This window comes from Zeugodacus cucurbitae, chromosome 4, assembly GCF_028554725.1.
Source record: "Zeugodacus cucurbitae isolate PBARC_wt_2022May chromosome 4, idZeuCucr1.2, whole genome shotgun sequence".
Lineage (NCBI taxonomy): Eukaryota > Metazoa > Arthropoda > Insecta > Diptera > Tephritidae > Zeugodacus > Zeugodacus cucurbitae.
Window position 1 is genome coordinate 62791621 of NC_071669.1, and position 18027 is coordinate 62809647.

At 36.7% G+C, this 18027-nt stretch overlaps 7 protein-coding genes across 7 annotated transcripts; 2 read left to right on the forward strand and 5 right to left on the reverse strand.

Annotated features, from left to right (window-relative positions):
* Positions 1-330: 330 nt before the first annotated feature.
* LOC105219942 (forkhead box protein fkh-2-like) lies at positions 331-1037 on the reverse strand. Its single transcript, XM_011196300.2, has 2 exons — positions 629-1037; positions 331-572 (listed from the first exon to the last, which is right to left on the reverse strand). Exons 1-2 carry the CDS (start codon positions 1035-1037, stop codon positions 331-333), a joined length of 651 nt encoding a protein of 216 aa, XP_011194602.2.
* A 2314-nt stretch (positions 1038-3351) lies between these two features.
* LOC128921707 (forkhead box protein I3-like) lies at positions 3352-4038 on the reverse strand. Its single transcript, XM_054229871.1, has one exon. It carries the CDS (start codon positions 4036-4038, stop codon positions 3352-3354), a length of 687 nt encoding a protein of 228 aa, XP_054085846.1.
* Positions 4039-5696: 1658 nt separating this feature from the next.
* Positions 5697-6392, forward strand: LOC128921708 (forkhead box protein I1-like). Its single transcript, XM_054229872.1, has one exon. The coding sequence runs from the start codon at positions 5697-5699 to the stop codon at positions 6390-6392; it is 696 nt and encodes a 231-aa protein (XP_054085847.1).
* A 2720-nt stretch (positions 6393-9112) lies between these two features.
* LOC128921709 (forkhead box protein I3-like) lies at positions 9113-9826 on the reverse strand. The gene is made up of 2 exons (XM_054229873.1): positions 9326-9826; positions 9113-9202 (listed from the first exon to the last, which is right to left on the reverse strand). Exons 1-2 carry the CDS (start codon positions 9824-9826, stop codon positions 9113-9115), a joined length of 591 nt encoding a protein of 196 aa, XP_054085848.1.
* A 2435-nt stretch (positions 9827-12261) lies between these two features.
* LOC128921710 (forkhead box protein fkh-2-like) lies at positions 12262-12858 on the reverse strand. The gene has a single exon (XM_054229874.1). It carries the CDS (start codon positions 12856-12858, stop codon positions 12262-12264), a length of 597 nt encoding a protein of 198 aa, XP_054085849.1.
* Positions 12859-14352: 1494 nt separating this feature from the next.
* LOC128921711 (forkhead box protein I1c-like) lies at positions 14353-15496 on the forward strand. The gene is made up of 2 exons (XM_054229875.1): positions 14353-14885; positions 15469-15496. Exons 1-2 carry the CDS (start codon positions 14353-14355, stop codon positions 15494-15496), a joined length of 561 nt encoding a protein of 186 aa, XP_054085850.1.
* Positions 15497-17526: 2030 nt separating this feature from the next.
* On the reverse strand, positions 17527-18027 carry LOC128921712 (forkhead box protein fkh-2-like). Its single transcript, XM_054229876.1, has one exon. The coding sequence runs from the start codon at positions 18025-18027 to the stop codon at positions 17527-17529; it is 501 nt and encodes a 166-aa protein (XP_054085851.1).

The following is an 18027-nucleotide window of genomic DNA, read 5'->3' on the forward strand; positions in this document are numbered from 1 at the left end:
CCCATCCGAGCTCTTGTAGCTTCCGACGAGTCATCAACGAAGTATGTGGTCTGGCGTTCTCCTGTTGGAACACTAAACCCTTTCTGTTGGCCAATTCTAGACGCTTCTGGTCGATCGCCTGCTTATTCCCGATTCAAGAACATAAGGTTATTAATGAACAATTTCTTTTTTATTTTTCTTGCATTTTTATTTAATTGTTTTTTAACAGAAAATATTTTCGATATCACAATCAATACTGGCTTTCATAAGTCACTCTATCTTACTTACTAACTAACGAATGTCTATATACGATAATGTCTTTTATAGTGTGATCTACTTAATATAAATTCCTTATGTGGATATTTGCTGCGAAGTCAGAAACTCGACTTGTTGTTGGTGGAACATTAGTTTCTGGTATACGTCCTGATAGTGTTGCTGAGCCTGTTGTTGTTGCAGTATAAACAATTGTTGCTGCAATAGTAGTGTTTGTTGGAGGTGATACTGATACCAAGCATGCTGCTCATGTAGCGCCTGCACTAATTGAGTCTGATGGACTCCTTGTACCTCGTGGGGAAGTAAACCGCATTTGGAGCCTGAGGATGTGGTACACCATTTATCAATGCTCCGATAGCACATCCATTTCCCACACCGACAGTACGAACTGCTGGTAATTCAGAACTCAACGCCCAATAGTTTCCACGTCCAGGGTCGTCCAACGCTCTTGGCACCTTAAGGAAGCATGAATTCGTGCTTAGCGTCTGCCGTATTTGGTTCTGCCAGCCTTGCTCATCCTTCCTGTAATAAGGGAAGTTCTCACTAATCCAACTTTGTATTGCATTCAACGTCAGTTTGCCTTCAGGACTGCTTCGTATCGCCATTGTCACCAACGCACTATAAGTCAAGTTCGGGCGACTTCCATTATTATCTTCATTCGACGACATGGAAATGTTGGGCGATAGAGACCCATCGGATGGTGGTGGTGTCAGCGCTGGGTTGGTGCCATCTGGTCCTGCCAACAAATTTCTGATGGAGAAGTTGGATTCCAGATTTTGGGCCATTGTGGATGATTGTTGAGAGTGTGAAGTTTATACGAAGTAAAGTAGAATTTCAAGTGCTATTCTGTACGGATGTCTAAAAATGACTGATGACTTTCGCTCTGAACGATTTCGTATTTATATGCTAAGAGTCACATCTCTGCTCCAAAGAGTTTGATGATGTCAAAATAACGTCGAATGCCTTGTCAAAAAATCAAGGTCAGGAAAAAGGATTATAGCATTCGAAAGTGATATAGAAGTTAAAAAGTCGATTGTTCTTAAATCAATTATGGCGAGAACTATACAATTTAAAAACAATAGAACATAGAAGCTCTGAGATAAGTCACAAATTGCTCCGGAAAAAGGTCATCACAGGTAGGAAAATGACGCGTAGCAATATCAGCTGTTCTGCAGATGTGGCAGGTAACAGAGTGACACTTGACACGCTAAGAATGTTATAGAGGATCAAACTAGCTTTTAACACTTTTAAATTATCCACAAAAAATGTCATTGGCAAGACGAAATATAGGTTAGAATTTATATTTCAATGACTTTACATTTTGAGATGATATAAGATTATTCACCAAGAGAATTATTGATTCATAATTTCATATTCTTACACTAAATTTTTACTATATTTGAATTTTTAAAAAGCGTTCAAAATTGTATCTTAATCTTAATTATCTCAAGTGTTCAGTTAGCTTTTCATGAAAAGCTGGTGAGATTCCAGCGCCATCGTCAATTTAATAAGGCCACCATTTAGCATAAGCCGGCAGTTTTATCTTCTTGCCCACTCTTTTGGTGATTTCAAATATCTTATTAAATAGGAAAAAGTGCATGTTTGATGTTTTCAAAATTCTGTTTGAAATTTCAATAAAAAACACATGACTGTTGAGCTATCCAAACACTTGTGGATTTATTTCGCTTTTCAAAGTTCGTAAGGTTCTGAGTTTGAATTTGTTACGGTATATATATATTTCTGATGTATGTTAAAGTTGTACCTTGTATCCTTTATTAATTTTGGAAATCTAGATTTGGTTGGATTAGTCTGGTAGATCACATATAACACTTTTTGTCCTTCGCAATATCAGATGAAGTGCGGTCACATAGTCTATAAGGAGTAGTAATCCTTCTAGAATGTCAGCGCTTAATGTGACTTTTAAAGGTTATATGGTCGCACTAACTATACCTCCTTCAGTCTATCACATTTTAGAAAATTAGAGAAATTTTCATTCCACGTTTGGGTTTGTACCAACAAAGAGGGATCCATAATACGTTTAATACCGTCATCACAGACCCATTCCACAAATTTCTTGGAGTTGCTAGCTGTCTTGAGAAGCACAAAACATTAACAAAAAAAAAACATAAATAAAATAAAAGATAATAATTCTGGTGGCGGGTGATTTGCGCCAGACTCTTCCAGTTATTCCTGGATCAACTGTTTCTGACAAACTAATCGCATGCCAAAAATCATATAATTTGTGGCGACACATAAAGGATTGCCAATTAACAACTAACATACGAGTGTTTTTCCAACAATATAAAGCTGCAACTGTAGAAGCAGCTAGAAATGGTAGGAAATGGCAGTTGACACCTCGGCGGATTAATAAAATTTCCAACAGATTTCTGTCACTTCATGGACTATAAAGAGGAGCTTTTCCTGACATGAAACCACAATATAATAACCATAACTGGCTGATTGAATGACCTATTTTGGTGGTAAAAAAACAAAGTTGTGGATGATCTCAATACGACAATTTAGGATTTCATTCCAGGAGAGTTGACACAGCTACAAACCAGTATGTTCCACAGACTACTTAATATTGCCTGAATTATCCCCACACACTTGCAATTAAAAGTAGTGTGAGTTGTTATCATCTGCGAAACATAAATCAACCTCGACTTTGCAATAGAATAAGACTGGCTGTGAAGAGGGTAATCAATATCGTCATCGGAGCCAAGATTGAGAGAACTATGAAATATGCTCATTTGTTCAATATTCTGCTAAACTATATTAATTATTTCGAGCTATGAATACGTATAGTATAAAATAAATATTTCGTTCCCGCATTCCACGGAAGTTTTTACAAGTTATAGATTATGACTGCGCTTTAACGAAGATTGCCAAAGATTAAGAAAAGCCTTGGCAACTTTAGCTTCAACAATACCTACACGTAGCCCACCAATACATTAAAGCCATGATGCTTCATAAGCCTCATTCCTTTCAATATGACTAAACTGCACCAAAAGAAATCGATATTTTTTCAATTTTAATTTTTCATATTTTATTATCTTTTCACACTAGATATTATAAGAATACACCTAATATCACATACTTTTAATAACCAGTTAAAATTAGGAAAGAACTTGCTGTCCAGTAAAAGACGCCATCTGCTGTTGGTGGAAGACAAGTCTTTGGCATATTTCTGCATATTGGTGCTGAAGTTGTTGTTGCTGCAGTTGTACCCATTGCTTGCTGTTCCTGTATCGCCTGCATCAGCATTGCTCGCTGAGTTTCCCCTATTTCTTGTGGTGTGGGGAAATATACCGCGTTTGGGGCTGTGGGGTGTGCTACACCGTTGACTAAGGAACCAAGTGAAGCTCCGTTACCTACACTAACAGAAGCAACTGCTGCTAAATCTGGACTCATGCCCCAATAGTTTCCACGTCCAGGATCATCCAAAGCACGTGGTATCTTAAGGAAACATGAGTTTGTGCTTAGCGTCTGCCGTATTTGGTTCTGCCAACCTTGCTCATCCTTTCGGAAAAAGGGGAAGTTATCACTGATCCAATTTTGTATTGCATTCAACGTCAGTTTGCCTTCAGGACTGCTTCGTATCGCCATTGTCACCAACGCACTGTACGTCAAGTTCGGTCGACTACCATTATTCTCTTCGTTCGACGACATAGAGGTATTGGGCGATAAAGACCCATCGGATGGTGGTGGTGTCAGCGCTGGATTGGTACCATCAGGACCTGCCAACAAATTTCGGATGGAGAAGCTTGAATCCAGATGTTGGGCCATTGTGGATTATTATTTGGAATGTGATGAATATACGAAGTAAAGAAGAGTTTCTAGTGATATTCTGTGCGGATGTATAAAAATGACTGATGACTTTCGCTTTGAACGATTTCGTATTTATATGCTAAGAGTCCGTCTCTTCTCCAAAGAGTTTGATGATGTCAAACTAACGTCGAATCCGTTGTAAAAAAATCAATCAGGAAAAAGGATTATAGCATTCGAAAGTGATATAGAAGTTAGAAAGTCTATTGTTATTAAGTCAATTATGGCGAGAACAATAGAGTTTTAAGCAATAAAACATAGAAGCTCTAAGATAAGCCACACATCATTCCGGAAAAAGGTCATCTCAGGTAGAAAAATGACGCGTAGCAATATCAGCTGTTCTGCAGATGTGGCAGGTAAGGGAGTGACACTGACTTGAACATAGGGGAAATTCGCGTTAAGCTGAGAGTGTAATAGAGGATCAAACTATAATAGCTTTAAAGACTTAATTTTTCACAAAAAATGCCAAAGACATAAAACGAAATATAGGTTAAAATTCATATTTCAATGACTTTATATTTTGAGATGATATAAGATTATTTTCCAAGAAAATTATTGATGCATATTTTCCCTTTCTTACCTTGAAGAACATTTTATACGGCCTCAAACTAATTTCTTGGAACACTTCTGTAGCTTGCTCTCTTTAGATGCATCGAACATAATTATCTCCAAGCGACTGGAAGTCATGACATGGCTTCACAATCTCCATAAGATGTTTTGAAACAAAGAAAAGCTGTACTTGCCACAAAGGTCGGTTTTAAAGTCCATTATCCTGCTTGAGAGCCGATATGCAACGCTGTAACTTCGATTTATTTAACCAACGATGCTAAGTCCCGAAGTAAAGATCATGAAAGAGAACAACTGTTCTCAAAGCTATCAATTACAGCGGAAAGAAGTCAACACAGGAAAATAATGTGATCAAGGTCAGCGGAGAATCTATTGTTCTTTAAGCCTCTAACTTTTTTAATGGTCAAGCGATGTTAGCAGGTATGAAACTGACACAACTGTTACATAATGAAAGTTAAGCCTACCGAAGCAGATCAAGAGCTCAGGTAGTCGATAGATGCTTACCACATGTGCATGTTCCATATAATCCCTTTCGTGGAAAGCATTTTACTTTTCAAAGCGTTGCTTCCATTACTTATTGTTGTTGTATTGTTTAATTGTACTGATTAAAAACTGATCTTATTTTTTCGTTAATTTTTTCTTTAGTTATTTTAACAAATGAACCTAAGGGACAGTAGACATTTCTTAGGAATTTCAGTTTCATCTCCTGTCCTTGGTTGGTTTAAATTCTACATCGCTGTATTGCTGATATAATTACTGGTGTACCAGATTATAACCCTTGGTTTAACCTTGATTTTATAATTTGGTTTTGATATTAACTTGACTTTAAAACAAAAAACTCAATAACTCTCAGCCAAAATAAGACGAATATTGAGTCACAGTGACTCCCTGACTTTGATGATATAAATACCAAGGATTCGAAAGGATTCGTCAGCAGACAGCATTTGCATCTCATACAACACACTGAGAAACAAGCTCACTTCTTCAGCACAAACATCTTCAACATCTATCCCTCGAAACAAGTCCATACATAGTTCATCTTCTTCAGAAAAATGTCACCAATATTCGAGTCGAACTTTTCCATACGCAGCATACTCTCGAACGATGAAGACAACAAGCCAATCGACATAAGACCGAATTACACCTACTCCGCGTTGGTGACGATGGCCATACGAAGCAGCCCGGAGCAGAAACTAACATTGAGTAGCATCCAACAGTGGATCATGGACAATTTTCCGTACTATCGAAAAGATCAACGCGGCTGGCAGTGCCAGATTCGTCATACGCTCACTACAAATTCCTGTTTCATGAAGATACCACGTCCACCAAGCGATCCGGGACGCGGAAATTACTGGACCGTGAACCCAGAAGTTGAGTCTATCAAGAAGAGTGCGTCACCTGGACAAGCGCAAGTCGTCACAAACGCATTTGAATCGAAATATAACGTTAATCAAGCAATGGCACAGGGAGTACCACATCCACAAATGCCAACGGCTAGATATTTTCCAACTCCACAAGAAATTGAGCGGAGGCAACAAATGATGATGGAACATGCGCTGCTAGAACAGCACGCATGGTTCTTGCATCACCAGCAACAAACGAAACTGTTGCAACAACAATTGGTCACTCTACAACAACAGCAATATCAACAACAGTGTGAAGAGATCTATAGGAAGATAACTTTCCATCAACAACAGTGCGCTTTTTTGTCTGCCACACATTACCCCATGTCTGAACCGAATTCGTGAGATGTACTAGTAGTTAAGCAAAATATTGTAGATCAATTCAATCTGTAAGTGATTCATACGTCACTATTTATATTATAAAATTTTGCATTAATAAATAAATTATTATTTGATGAAATGGAAGTGGTGCTCGTTTCAATGAAGATGATCGTGCCTAAAAGGGGTTCCTAATTTTTTTTTTTGATTGGACCTGATAATTAAGATCAATACATTTTATTCCGTGAGAGTTATTCATGAGCTTTCGGTGAGAATTAATTAATTTTAATGCCGGCAAGTAGACCTCGAGATATCATTTCTCCAAAATTCTCACAAGTATCGTTTAAGAATTCAATCAATTTAAAAATCGAAATATTCCTCTTAAGTAACCCTTCATGGTTAAGGGTTACTGAATTTAGGTAGGTTAACCAAATGTTTATTTAAAGTATATGAGGTGTATGGGGCCAGTGGAAGTATTGACCTGATTTTGCAAAATTTTCTGCACGGAGGCGATCCGTTAAAAGACATATCTCCCTTGAAGTTCTTCAGGATATCTCAGACAGTTACCGATATTTGCGGTAAAAAATTGGTCACTAGCACTGAGGTCCTCATGTTCGATATGAGTGGTCTTGAAAAGTTTTAGTCGGACTTTTGTGATTTTTGGAGAAACGATATCACACTAGAAATGCAGTATTTGTGCAAAGTTTTGTTCCGATTTCTTCACTGGTGCTTAATTTATAAATTTACTAGCTGGCCCAGCGGAGAACTTTCTTCCGCCTTAGAGGCAATAAATGTGGAGATTTTTGGTTTTATTGAGTTATTTTTTTTATTAAAATAATATACAAATACAGTTTTTATTTATTCTCCATTCGTTATTTATTTTTGAGCATAGGTTGCACTTTCCAGTCAATCACATTTTTTTGGCTAATTCCTTCAATCAATCACTAGATTATTTATTATATTAATGAAATTTATTTGGTTTTTGCATTTTAGATGATCCAGTCCAGAGATATCGTGCTCACCGCAAGAGGCCTCTTTTTGCGGACCTCTGCAAAATTGGCAATATCAACGTTCACGATAGTTATTTTTGGCAATAAAAAATATGTGAATATAGATTAAGGTAGTCATAATATACCTGCCAAGTTTCAAATCAATAAACCAAATAGTTTGCTGAGAAAAAATTCTTGAACAATGCCTTTTTTTCGACCTCCTAACTGTATATAATCCATTAATATTTATAGCGAATGCAAGACGTCTCTGAAATTTAAGTCGTTTAAACTCAAACGTCAGATTGGTAAGTCCAATGCAAGTCTATGCGCCATTGTCCATTCGTTCCATATGATTTTCGACATTTTGAAGATGTTAACTGTTTTAGTCTTGAATGAGCCGTACGCAATCCTTTGCCCAATGTGCCCTCTATTCTAGAAGAAGCAACTGCAACCACAATGTTGGATCTTTCACGAATAGTGGCTAAAACTAATGGCATTAGGAATGTGTTTTCAGTTCTACCAAGGACATCCAGAAAATATAAACCACCATCAAAGATGACATGCTACGAAACTTTTTGTTCGGAGAGAGCTCTGTCAAAATCCACATTTTTATAACATTGGACAATGATGCCACTACCGAAAAAATTAGATTAGCCATTTTAGAAATCACTTTTGGGAATTTTGCATTTTAGACATTATTTTTAAATGCTCCTTTCTCCAGTAGGCCTATATCATTTATATACTACCTTAGATATACTTATATACTAAGTATAAATAAGTAAGAAGATAAAAACGTGATTTTTTATACATTCATGCAACAAAATATATTAATTTATTAACATAAAATATATATTAAATACAAATATATGTGATTTATAACAAAGAATAGCAAAATAGTAGTTTCATAAAATTTAATATTATCAGTGCATTTCCTAACGGTATTACTTATGGCATCCCACCTTTTCTGACATGAGCTGTCAAAAATTTCTTCAACTCGCATTGCTACCAACTGAAAATATGAGATCAGGGGTGGGTCGGTTTGAGGAAAAATAAGAGGGTTTCGTATCATGTAATCTTTGCTACCATTTTCTTCATCAATTAGTGTATGACACACTTATTTTGTTGATGATTCAACAGGGGTACATTAATTTGTACTACTAAATTTAATTTCTGGTGATGACTGAAAATGTTTTCATTTTGCTATCAGCATTTTTTCGTTTTCATTTTAATGAGATGAACGCTTACTCTGATGTTTCGAAAAATAAATTTCTGTTTTATATGGAATGTTTGTTGGTTTTTTTTCACAGTTTACTCACGTCATGGTAATGTAATAAAAAGTATTCTGTCCCCGGTCTTAAGCTACCACCAAACCAAATTTAAGTCAAAACGGTTCAGTCGTCCTTCAGTTATGAATGGAGTAACGAACACGACTTTCTTTTATATAATATATATTGTATATTATAAAGATTTTTGTTATATGGAAAGTACAGTGGTTGTTAAGCAGAACTATTATACAATCTTCACCATACATTTTTGTTATCGCTTTCATAAATTTCTATTCGCGTTTCAAGAACAAAAGTTTAATAATGAAAACTTTTTTATTTTTCTTCTATTTTTATTTAATCATTTTTTTTTTTAACAGAAATTATTTTCGATATCACAATCAATACTGGCTTTAATAAGTCACTCTATCTTACTAACTAACGAATGTCTATATACGATATTCTGATATAGTGTGAACTACTTAATATAAATTTCTTATGTGGATATTTGCTGCGAAGTCAGAAACTCGACTTGTTGTTGATGGAACATTAGTTTCTGGTATACGTCCTGATAATGCTGCTGAGCCTGTTGTTGTTGCAGTATAAACAATTGTTGCTGCAATAGTTGTGTTTGTTGGAGATGATACTGATACCAAGCATGCTGCTCATGTAGCGCCTGTACTAACTGGATCTGGTGAGCTTCTTGTACCTCGTGGGGCGTGGGGAAGTAAACCGCATTTGGAGCCTGAGGATGTGGTACACCATTTATCAATGCTCCGATCGCACTTCCATTTCCCACACTGGCAGTACGAACTGCTGGTAATTCAGAACTCAACGCCCAATAGTTTCCACGTCCAGGGTCGTCCAAAGCACGTGGCACCTTAAGGAAGCATGAGTTCGTGCTTAGTGTCTGTCTGATCTGGTTCTGCCAGCCTTGCTCATCCTTTCGGTAAAAGGGAAAGTTATCACTGATCCAATTTTGTATTGCATTCAACGTCAGTTTGCCTTCAGGACTGCTTCGTATCGCCATTGTCACCAACGCACTATAAGTCAAGTTCGGGCGACTTCCATTATTATCTTCATTCGACGACATGGAAATGTTGGGCGATAGAGACCCATCGGATGGTGGTGGTGTCAGCGCTGGGTTGGTGCCATCTGGTCCTGCCAACAAATTTCTGATGGAGAAGTTGGATTCCAGATTTTGGGCCATTGTGGATGATTGTTGAGAGTGTGAAGTTTATACGAAGTAAAGTAGAATTTCAAGTGCTATTCTGTACGGATGTCTAAAAATGACTGATGACTTTCGCTCTGAACGATTTCGTATTTATATGCTTATGGTCACGTCTCTGCTCCAAAGAGTTTGTTGATGTCAAACTAACGTTGAATGCGTTGTCAGAAAATCATGGTTAGGAAAAAGGATTATAGCAGCCGAAAGTGATATAGAAGTTAGAAAGTCTATTGTCCTTAAGTCAAGTATGGCGAGAACAATGGAATTTTAAACAATAGAAAATAGAAGCTCTGAGATAAGTCACAAATTACTCCGGAAAAAGGTCATCACAGGTAGGAAAATGACGCGTAGCAATATCAGCTGTTCTGCAGATGTGGCAGGTAACAGAGTGACACTTGACACGCTAAGAATGTTATAGAGGATCAAACTAGCTTTTAACACTTTTAAATTATCCACAAAAAATGTCATTGGCAAGACGAAATATAGGTTAGAATTTATATTTCAATGACTTTACATTTTGAGATGATATAAGATTATTCACCAAGAGAATTATTGATTCATAATTTCATATTCTTACACTAAATTTTTACTATATTTGAATTTTTAAAAAGCGTTCAAAATTGTTTCTTAATCTTAATTATCTCAAGTGTTCAGTTAGCTTTTCATGAAAAGCTGGTGAGATTCCAGCGCCATCGTCAATTTAATAAGGCCACCATTTAGCATAAGCCGGCAGTTTTATCTTCTTCCCCACTCTTTTGGTGATTTCAAATATCTTATTAATTAGGAAAAAGTGCATGTTTGATGTTTTCAAAATTCTGTTTGAAATTTCAATAAAAAACACATGACTGTTGAGCTATCCAAACACTTGTGGATTTATTTCGCTTTTCAAAGTTCGTAAGGTTCTGAGTTTGAATTTGTTACGGTATATATATATTTCTGATGTATGTTAAAGTTGTACCTTGTATCCTTTATTAATTTTGGAAATCTAGATTTGGTTGGATTAGTCTGGTAGATCACATATAACACTTTTTGTCCTTCGCAATATCAGATGAAGTGCGGTCACATAGTCTATAAGGAGTAGTAATCCTTCTAGAATGTCAGCGCTTAATGTGACTTTTAAAGGTTATATGGTCGCACTAACTATACCTCCAGTCTATCACATTTTAGAAAATGAGAGAAACTTTCATTCCACGTTTGGGTTTGTATCAACAAAGAGGGATCCATAATACGTTTAATACCGTCATCACAGACCCATTCCACAAATTTCTTGGAGTTGCTAGCTGTCTTGAGAAGCACAAAACATTAACAAAAAAAAAAAATAAAATAAAAGATAATAATTCTGGTGGCGGGAGATTTGCGCCAGACTCTTCCAGTTATTCCTGGATCAACTGTTTCTGACAAACTAATCGCATGTCAAAAATCATATAATTTGTGGCGACACATAAAGAATTGCCAATTAACAACTAACATACGAGTGTTTTTGCAACAATATCAAACTGCAATTGTAGAAGCGGTTGGAAATGGTAGGAAATGGTAGGAAATGGCAGTTGACACCTCGACGGATTAATAATAATGTTTACATACGAGTGTTTTTGCAACAATATAAAGCTGCAACTGTAGAAGCAGCTAGAAATGGTAGGAAATGGCAGTTGACACCTCGGCGGATTAATAAAATTTCCAACAGATTTCTGTCACTTCATGGACTATAAAGAGGAGCTTTTCCTGACATGAAACCACAATATAATTACCATAACTGGCTGATTGAATGACCTATTTTGGTGGTAAAAAAACAAAGTTGTGGATGATCTCAATACGACAATTTAGGATTTCATTCCAGGAGAGTTGACACAGCTACAAACCAGTATGTTCCACAGACTACTTAATATTGCCTGAATTATCCCCACACACTTGCAATTAAAAGTAGTGTGAGTTGTTATCATCTGCGAAACATAAATCAACCTCGACTTTGCAATAGAATAAGACTGGCTGTGAAGAGGGTAATCAATATCGTCATCGGAGCCAAGATTGAGCCTACTATGAAATATGCTCATTTGTTAAATATTCTGCTAAACTATATTAATTATTTCGAGCTATGAATACGTATAGTATAAAATAAATATTTCGTTCCCGCATTCCACCGAAGTTTTTACAAGTTATAGATTATGACTGCGCTTTAACGAAGATTGCCAAAGATTAAGAAAAGCCTTGGCAACTTTAGCTTCAACAATACCTACACGTAGCCCACCAATACATTAAAGCCATGATGCTTCATAAGCCTCATTCCTTTCAATATGACTAAACTGCACCAAAAGAAATCGATATTTTTTCAATTTTAATTTTTCATATTTTATTATCTTTTCACACTAGATATTATAAGAATACACCTAATATCACATACTTTTAATAACCAGTTAAAATTAGGAAAGAACTTGCTGTCCAGTAAAAGACGCCATCTGCTGTTGGTGGAAGACAAGTCTTTGGTATATTTCTGCATATTGGTGCTGAAGTTGTTGCTGCTGCAGTTGTACCCATTGTTGCTGTAATATATGCACCTGTTGTTGGTGGTACGAAAACCATGCATGCTGTTCCTGCATCGCCTGCATCAGCATTGCTCGCTGAGTTTCCCCTATTTCTTGTGGTGTGGGGAAATATACCGCGTTTGGGGCTGTGGGGTGTGCTACACCGTTGACTAAGGAACCAAGTGAAGTTCCGTTACCTACACTAACAGAACCAACTGCTGCTAAATCTGGACTCATGCCCCAATAGTTTCCACGTCCAGGATCATCCAAAGCACGTGGTATCTTAAGGAAACATGAGTTTGTGCTCAGCGTCTGCCTTATTTGGTTCTGCCAACCTTTCTCATCCTTTCGGTAAAAGGGAAAAGTATCACTAATCCAACTTTGTATTGCATTCAACGTCAGTTTGCCTTCAGGACTGCTTCGTATCGCCATTGTCACCAACGCACTGTACGTCAAGTTCGGTCGACTTCCATGATTCTCTTCATTCGACGACATGGAGGTATTGGGGATAAAGACCCATCGGATGGTGGTGGTGTCAGCGCTGGGTTGGTGCCATCTGGGCATGCCAACAAATTTCGGATGGAGAAGCTCGATTGTAGATGATGGGCCATTGTAAATAACTGTTTAGAATGTGAAGTTTATACGAAGTAAAGTGGAATTTCTAGTGATATTCTGTGCGGATGTCTAAAAATGACTGATGACTTTCGCTTTGAACGATTTCGTAATTATATGCTAAGAGTCACGTCTCTGCTCCAAAGAGTTTGATGATGTCAAACTAACGTCGAATGCCTTGTCAAAAAATCAAGGTCAGAAAAAGGATTATAGCTGTCATAAACGATATAAAATAAGTCAAAAAGTCTATTGTCCTTAAGTCAAGTATGGCGAGAACAATGGCATTTTAAACAATAGAAAATAGAAGCTCTGAGATAAGTCGCAAATTACACCGGAAAAAGGTCATCACAGGTAGGAAAATGACGCGTAGCAATATCAGCTGTTCTGCAGATGTGGCAGGTAACAGAGTGACACTTGACACGCTAAGAATGTTATAGAGGATCAAACTAGCTTTTAACACTTTTAAATTATCAACAAAAAATTTCATTGGCAAGACGAAATATAGGTTAGAATTTATATTTCAATGACTTTATATTTTGAGATGATATAAGATTATTAATGAAGAAAATTATTGATTCATAATTTCACTTTCTTACACTAATTTCTTACTGTATTTGAAATACTTGTTCATTGCATTACTTTAAAATATACTCAAAAGCCAGCAATTGCAGCGGCAAAAAGTCAACACCGAATAACAATGTGATCAAGGTCACTACGCGATTGTCTTTTGACTAGCGCTACAGAGGCAAAGAATCTATTGTTTTCTAAGCCTCTAACTTTTTCATTGGTCAAGCGATGCAAGCAGGTATGAAACTGACACCAGTATTACATAATGAAAGTTAAGCTTACCGAAGCAGCTCAAGAGCTCAGGTAGTTGATAGATGCTTACCACTTCTGCATGTTCCATATAATCCTTTTCGGGGAAAGCATTTTAAACTTTAAAAACTGATCTTATTTTTTCGTTAATTGTTAATCTTTTAACAAAAGAACCTAAAGGACAGTGGACATTTCTTAGGAATGTTAGTTCTATCTTCTGTCCTTGGTTGGTTTAAATTTTACATCGCTGTATTGCTGAAATAATTACTGGTGTACCAGATTATAACCCTTGGTTTAACCTTGATTTTATAATTTGGTTTTGATATTAACTTGACTTTAAAACAAAAAACTTAATAACTCTCAGCCAAAATAAGACGAATATTGAGTCACAGTGACTCCCTGTTTCGATGATATAAATACCAAAGACTTGAAAGGATTCGTCAGCAGACAGCATTTGCATCTCATACAACACACTGAAAAACAAGTTCACTTTTTCAGCACAAACATCTTCAACATCTATCCCTCGAAACAAGTCCATCATAGTTCATCTTCTTCAGAAAAATGTCACCAATATTCGAGTCGAACTTTTCCATACGCAGCATACTCTCGAACGGTGAAGACAACAAGACACTGCCGTCATCGCCGCAAATCGACATAAGACCGAATTACACCTACTCCGCGTTGGTGACGATGGCCATACGAAGCAGCCCGGAGCAGAAACTAACATTGAGTAGCATCCAACAGTGGATCATGGACAATTTTCCGTACTATCGAAAAGATCAACGCGGCTGGCAGTGCCAGATTCGTCATACGCTCACAACGAATTCCTGCTTCGTGAAAATACCACGCCCTCTATGCGATCCCGGACGCGGAAATTATTGGGCCATAAACCCTGAGGTTGAGTCTATTAATAAGAGTGCGTCACCTGGATTAACACTAGTCAGCCCAAATGCATTTGACTCCAAATATAACGTCAATCAAGCAATGGCACGGGGGGTGCCACATCCACAAATGCCAACGGCTAGATATTTTCCAACACCACAAGAAATTGAGCGGGCGCAACAAATGATGATGAAACATGCGCTGCTAGAACAGTACGAATGGTTTTTGCATCACCAACAACAAACAAAACTGTTACAACAACAATTGGTAACTCTACAACAACAACAATATCAGCAACAGTGTGAAGAGATCTATAGGAAGATGACATTCCATCAACAACAGTGCGCTTTTTTGTCTGCCACACATTACCCCATGTCTGAACCGAATTCGTGAGATGTACTAGTAGTTAAGCAAAATATTGTAGATCAATTCAATCTGTAAATGATTCATACGTCACTATTTATATTATAAAATTTTGCATTAATAAATAAATTATTATTTGATGAAATAAAAGTGGTGCTCTTTTCAATTAAAATAGGCATGTCTTACATGTTTTTAACATTTTTTTGTTAGGTCGTTACCAAAATTGGTGATTTGACATCTAAACCGGCACTCGAGCTGCTTCAATGTCTTCCAAGTTGGTAGCCGTTGTGATTTGCAATTAGGATTAAAGTTGTTCCAAGTGACATCACAAATCTGAGTGGAATGCATTCTGAATCCGGAGAATCTGATCCTATAGCCGAATCGATGATAGCATCATCTAGTTGCTCTTAAATCTACGATTTTCCATTGCAGTACAGCTCGAATATTTTGGATATTGTAAAAGTAAGCATCTTTTCGAAGCCTATTAGCTTCAATTCCGCTATTTGAGTTTCTTCGACTTAATATCAGATAATTAATTAATTTAATGCCAGACGGTTCGAAGACATTCTGTTTAAATCTGAACTATAGGGGCAAATCTTTATTTTTTGGTGTCAAACGAATCACTTAGGCCAGTCCAATCCTATTGTTCATTTAAATGTGTAAAGTATATGGGGCCAGAGGAAGTATTGACATGATTTTGCCAGATTTTCGGCACGGAGTAGCACCTTTACAGGACACTAGCATCGCACGGGTTTAAACAAACATTTTAAAAGTTATATGTTTATACACACTCTCCCATTTACAGAGGTAGTCAAAATTATTTACACATCGGACGATTTTTTACAAGTTGTGGTATAACTATAATATTTTGACATATGCTGTCGCGATATTATTTTTTGAAATTGATATGTTATTTAATATTGTAGAACAAACTTTTGTTCTATCATTAATAGTTTCCGCAGCTCATGCGACAAAACAACAACAATGTAGCTTTCCAGTGGTGAAAGAATTTTTGAAATCCGCACAGTAATTTTTTAGTTTATTCATTACAAACATACATACTTTCTTGTTTATAATAGTAGTATAGATAACTCTGTTGAAGTTCTTTTGAATATCTCAGACCGATATTTGCGGTAAAAATATTGGTCACAAGTACTGAGGCCTTCACGCTCGATATGAGGGGCCTTGAAAAGTTATAATCGGTCTTTTGCGATTTGTAGAGAAACGATATCACACTAGAAATTCAGTATTTATGCAAAGTTTTGTTTCGATTTCTTCACTGTAGCTTAATTTATAAATTTATATTTGTTATATGGAAAGTATAGTGGCTGTTATCTTTATTGAATTAAAGCACGTATGGTAGTTGTCAATGGTAAATAGGTTTGGTTATTATCCGATTTCGTCAATATTCATGCTGCATATTGAATAGTCTAAAGTAATTGCATCCAGAATGTTTGGTTGATTTAACTTTTGCAGTCTATGAGATATATAAAAGGAACTAAATAGGGGGCCCCGCTTACTTTCTCAAAATAATTTCATCTAAATTTACCTTTCTCTAGTGTTATCATTTGCACCAAATTTCGCTTCATAAATTTCTTTATGGCTTTGTATCGCCATTTTGTGGACCCGACAATAGGCCGATTTCTCCTTATGATGCCAAGAAATATGTGTCTCAATTTGATTAAGATACATACATCAATTTTTGGCGGACGGATGGACAGACAGTTATCCGGATTTCAACTCTATTGTTACCATGATCACATTAGAGTATGTATATAACTCGTTTAGTTTTAGGACTTATAAACAACTGTTAGGTGAACAAAAATATTAGACTATCTTTGCAACATTTTGCATGTTTATATTAATATTTTAATATTCCTTTAGTACAATTTTTTAAGATGTAGTCTTGAACATGATAGATTTTCATCGATAATAATCTGGACTGACCGATTGACAACAGATGGATGAATCAACAACATTACTTATTACTTAGTTACTTATTTTTTATATTTACCCATTCATATTCGTTTTTGTTAATATTCTTCTATTTCCTCTCTGATGCATATTTGCTTTCAAGGCATCTATTTCAATCAAGGCTTCCCTATTTCCGTTTCAAGAACATAAGGTTATTAATGAACAATTTCTTTTTTATTTTTCATCTATTTTTATTTAATTTTTTTTTTTTTAACCGAGAATATTTTCGATATCACAATACTGACTTTCATAAGTCACTCTATCTTACCAACTAACGAATGTCTATATAAGATAATGTCATATATAGCGTGAACTACTAAATATAAATATAATATCTTATGTGGATATTTGCTGCGAAGTCAGAAACTCGACTTGTTGTTGATGGAACATTAGTTTCTGGTATACGTCCTGATAGTGCTGCTGAGCCTGTTGTTGTTGCAGTATAAACAATTGTTGCTGCAATTGTTGTGTTTGTTGGAGCGCCTGCACTAATTGAGTCTGATGGGCTCTATGTACCTAGTGGAGCGTGGGGAAGTAAACCGCATTTGGAGCCTGAGGATGTGGTACACCATTTATCAATGCTCCGATCGCACTACCATTTCCCACTCTGGCAGTACGAACTGTTGGTAATTCAGAACTCAATGCCCAATAGTTTCCACGTGCTGAGTCGTCCAACGCTCTTGGCACCTTAAGGTAGCATGAATTCGTGCTTAGCGTCTGCCGTATTTGGCTCTGCCAGCCTTGCTCATCCTTCCTGTAATAAGGGAAGTTCTCACTGATCCAACTTTGTATTGTATTCAACGTCAGTTTGCCTTCAGGACTGCTTCGTATCGCCATTGTCACCAACGCACTATAAGTCAAGTTCGGTCGACTTCCATGATTCTCTTCGTTCGACGACATAGAGGTATTGGGCGATAAAGACCCATCGGATGGTGGTGGTGTCAGCGCTGGATTGGTACCATCAGGACCTGCCAACAAATTTCGGATGGAGAAGCTTGAATCCAGATGTTGGGCCAT

Excerpts from the sequence above, each read along its gene's own strand:
- LOC105219942 (XM_011196300.2), bottom strand. The coding sequence starts at position 1,037 with ATGGCCCAAAATCTGGAATCCAACTTCTCCATCAGAAATTTGTTGGCA. Across the intron at positions 573-628 it reads ACCAGCAGTTCGTACTGTCG|GCTCCAAATGCGGTTTACTT; the intron begins GTGTGGGAAATG and ends CCACATCCTCAG.
- LOC128921707 (XM_054229871.1), bottom strand. The coding sequence starts at position 4,038 with ATGGCCCAACATCTGGATTCAAGCTTCTCCATCCGAAATTTGTTGGCA.
- LOC128921708 (XM_054229872.1), top strand. The coding sequence starts at position 5,697 with ATGTCACCAATATTCGAGTCGAACTTTTCCATACGCAGCATACTCTCG.
- LOC128921709 (XM_054229873.1), bottom strand. The coding sequence starts at position 9,826 with ATGGCCCAAAATCTGGAATCCAACTTCTCCATCAGAAATTTGTTGGCA. Across the intron at positions 9,203-9,325 it reads ACTTCCCCACGCCCCACGAG|GCTCAGCAGCATTATCAGGA; the intron begins GTACAAGAAGCT and ends CAACAACAACAG.
- LOC128921710 (XM_054229874.1), bottom strand. The coding sequence starts at position 12,858 with ATGTCGTCGAATGAAGAGAATCATGGAAGTCGACCGAACTTGACGTAC.
- LOC128921711 (XM_054229875.1), top strand. The coding sequence starts at position 14,353 with ATGTCACCAATATTCGAGTCGAACTTTTCCATACGCAGCATACTCTCG. Across the intron at positions 14,886-15,468 it reads AAACATGCGCTGCTAGAACA|TACAGCTCGAATATTTTGGA; the intron begins GTACGAATGGTT and ends TTTCCATTGCAG.
- LOC128921712 (XM_054229876.1), bottom strand. The coding sequence starts at position 18,027 with ATGGCCCAACATCTGGATTCAAGCTTCTCCATCCGAAATTTGTTGGCA.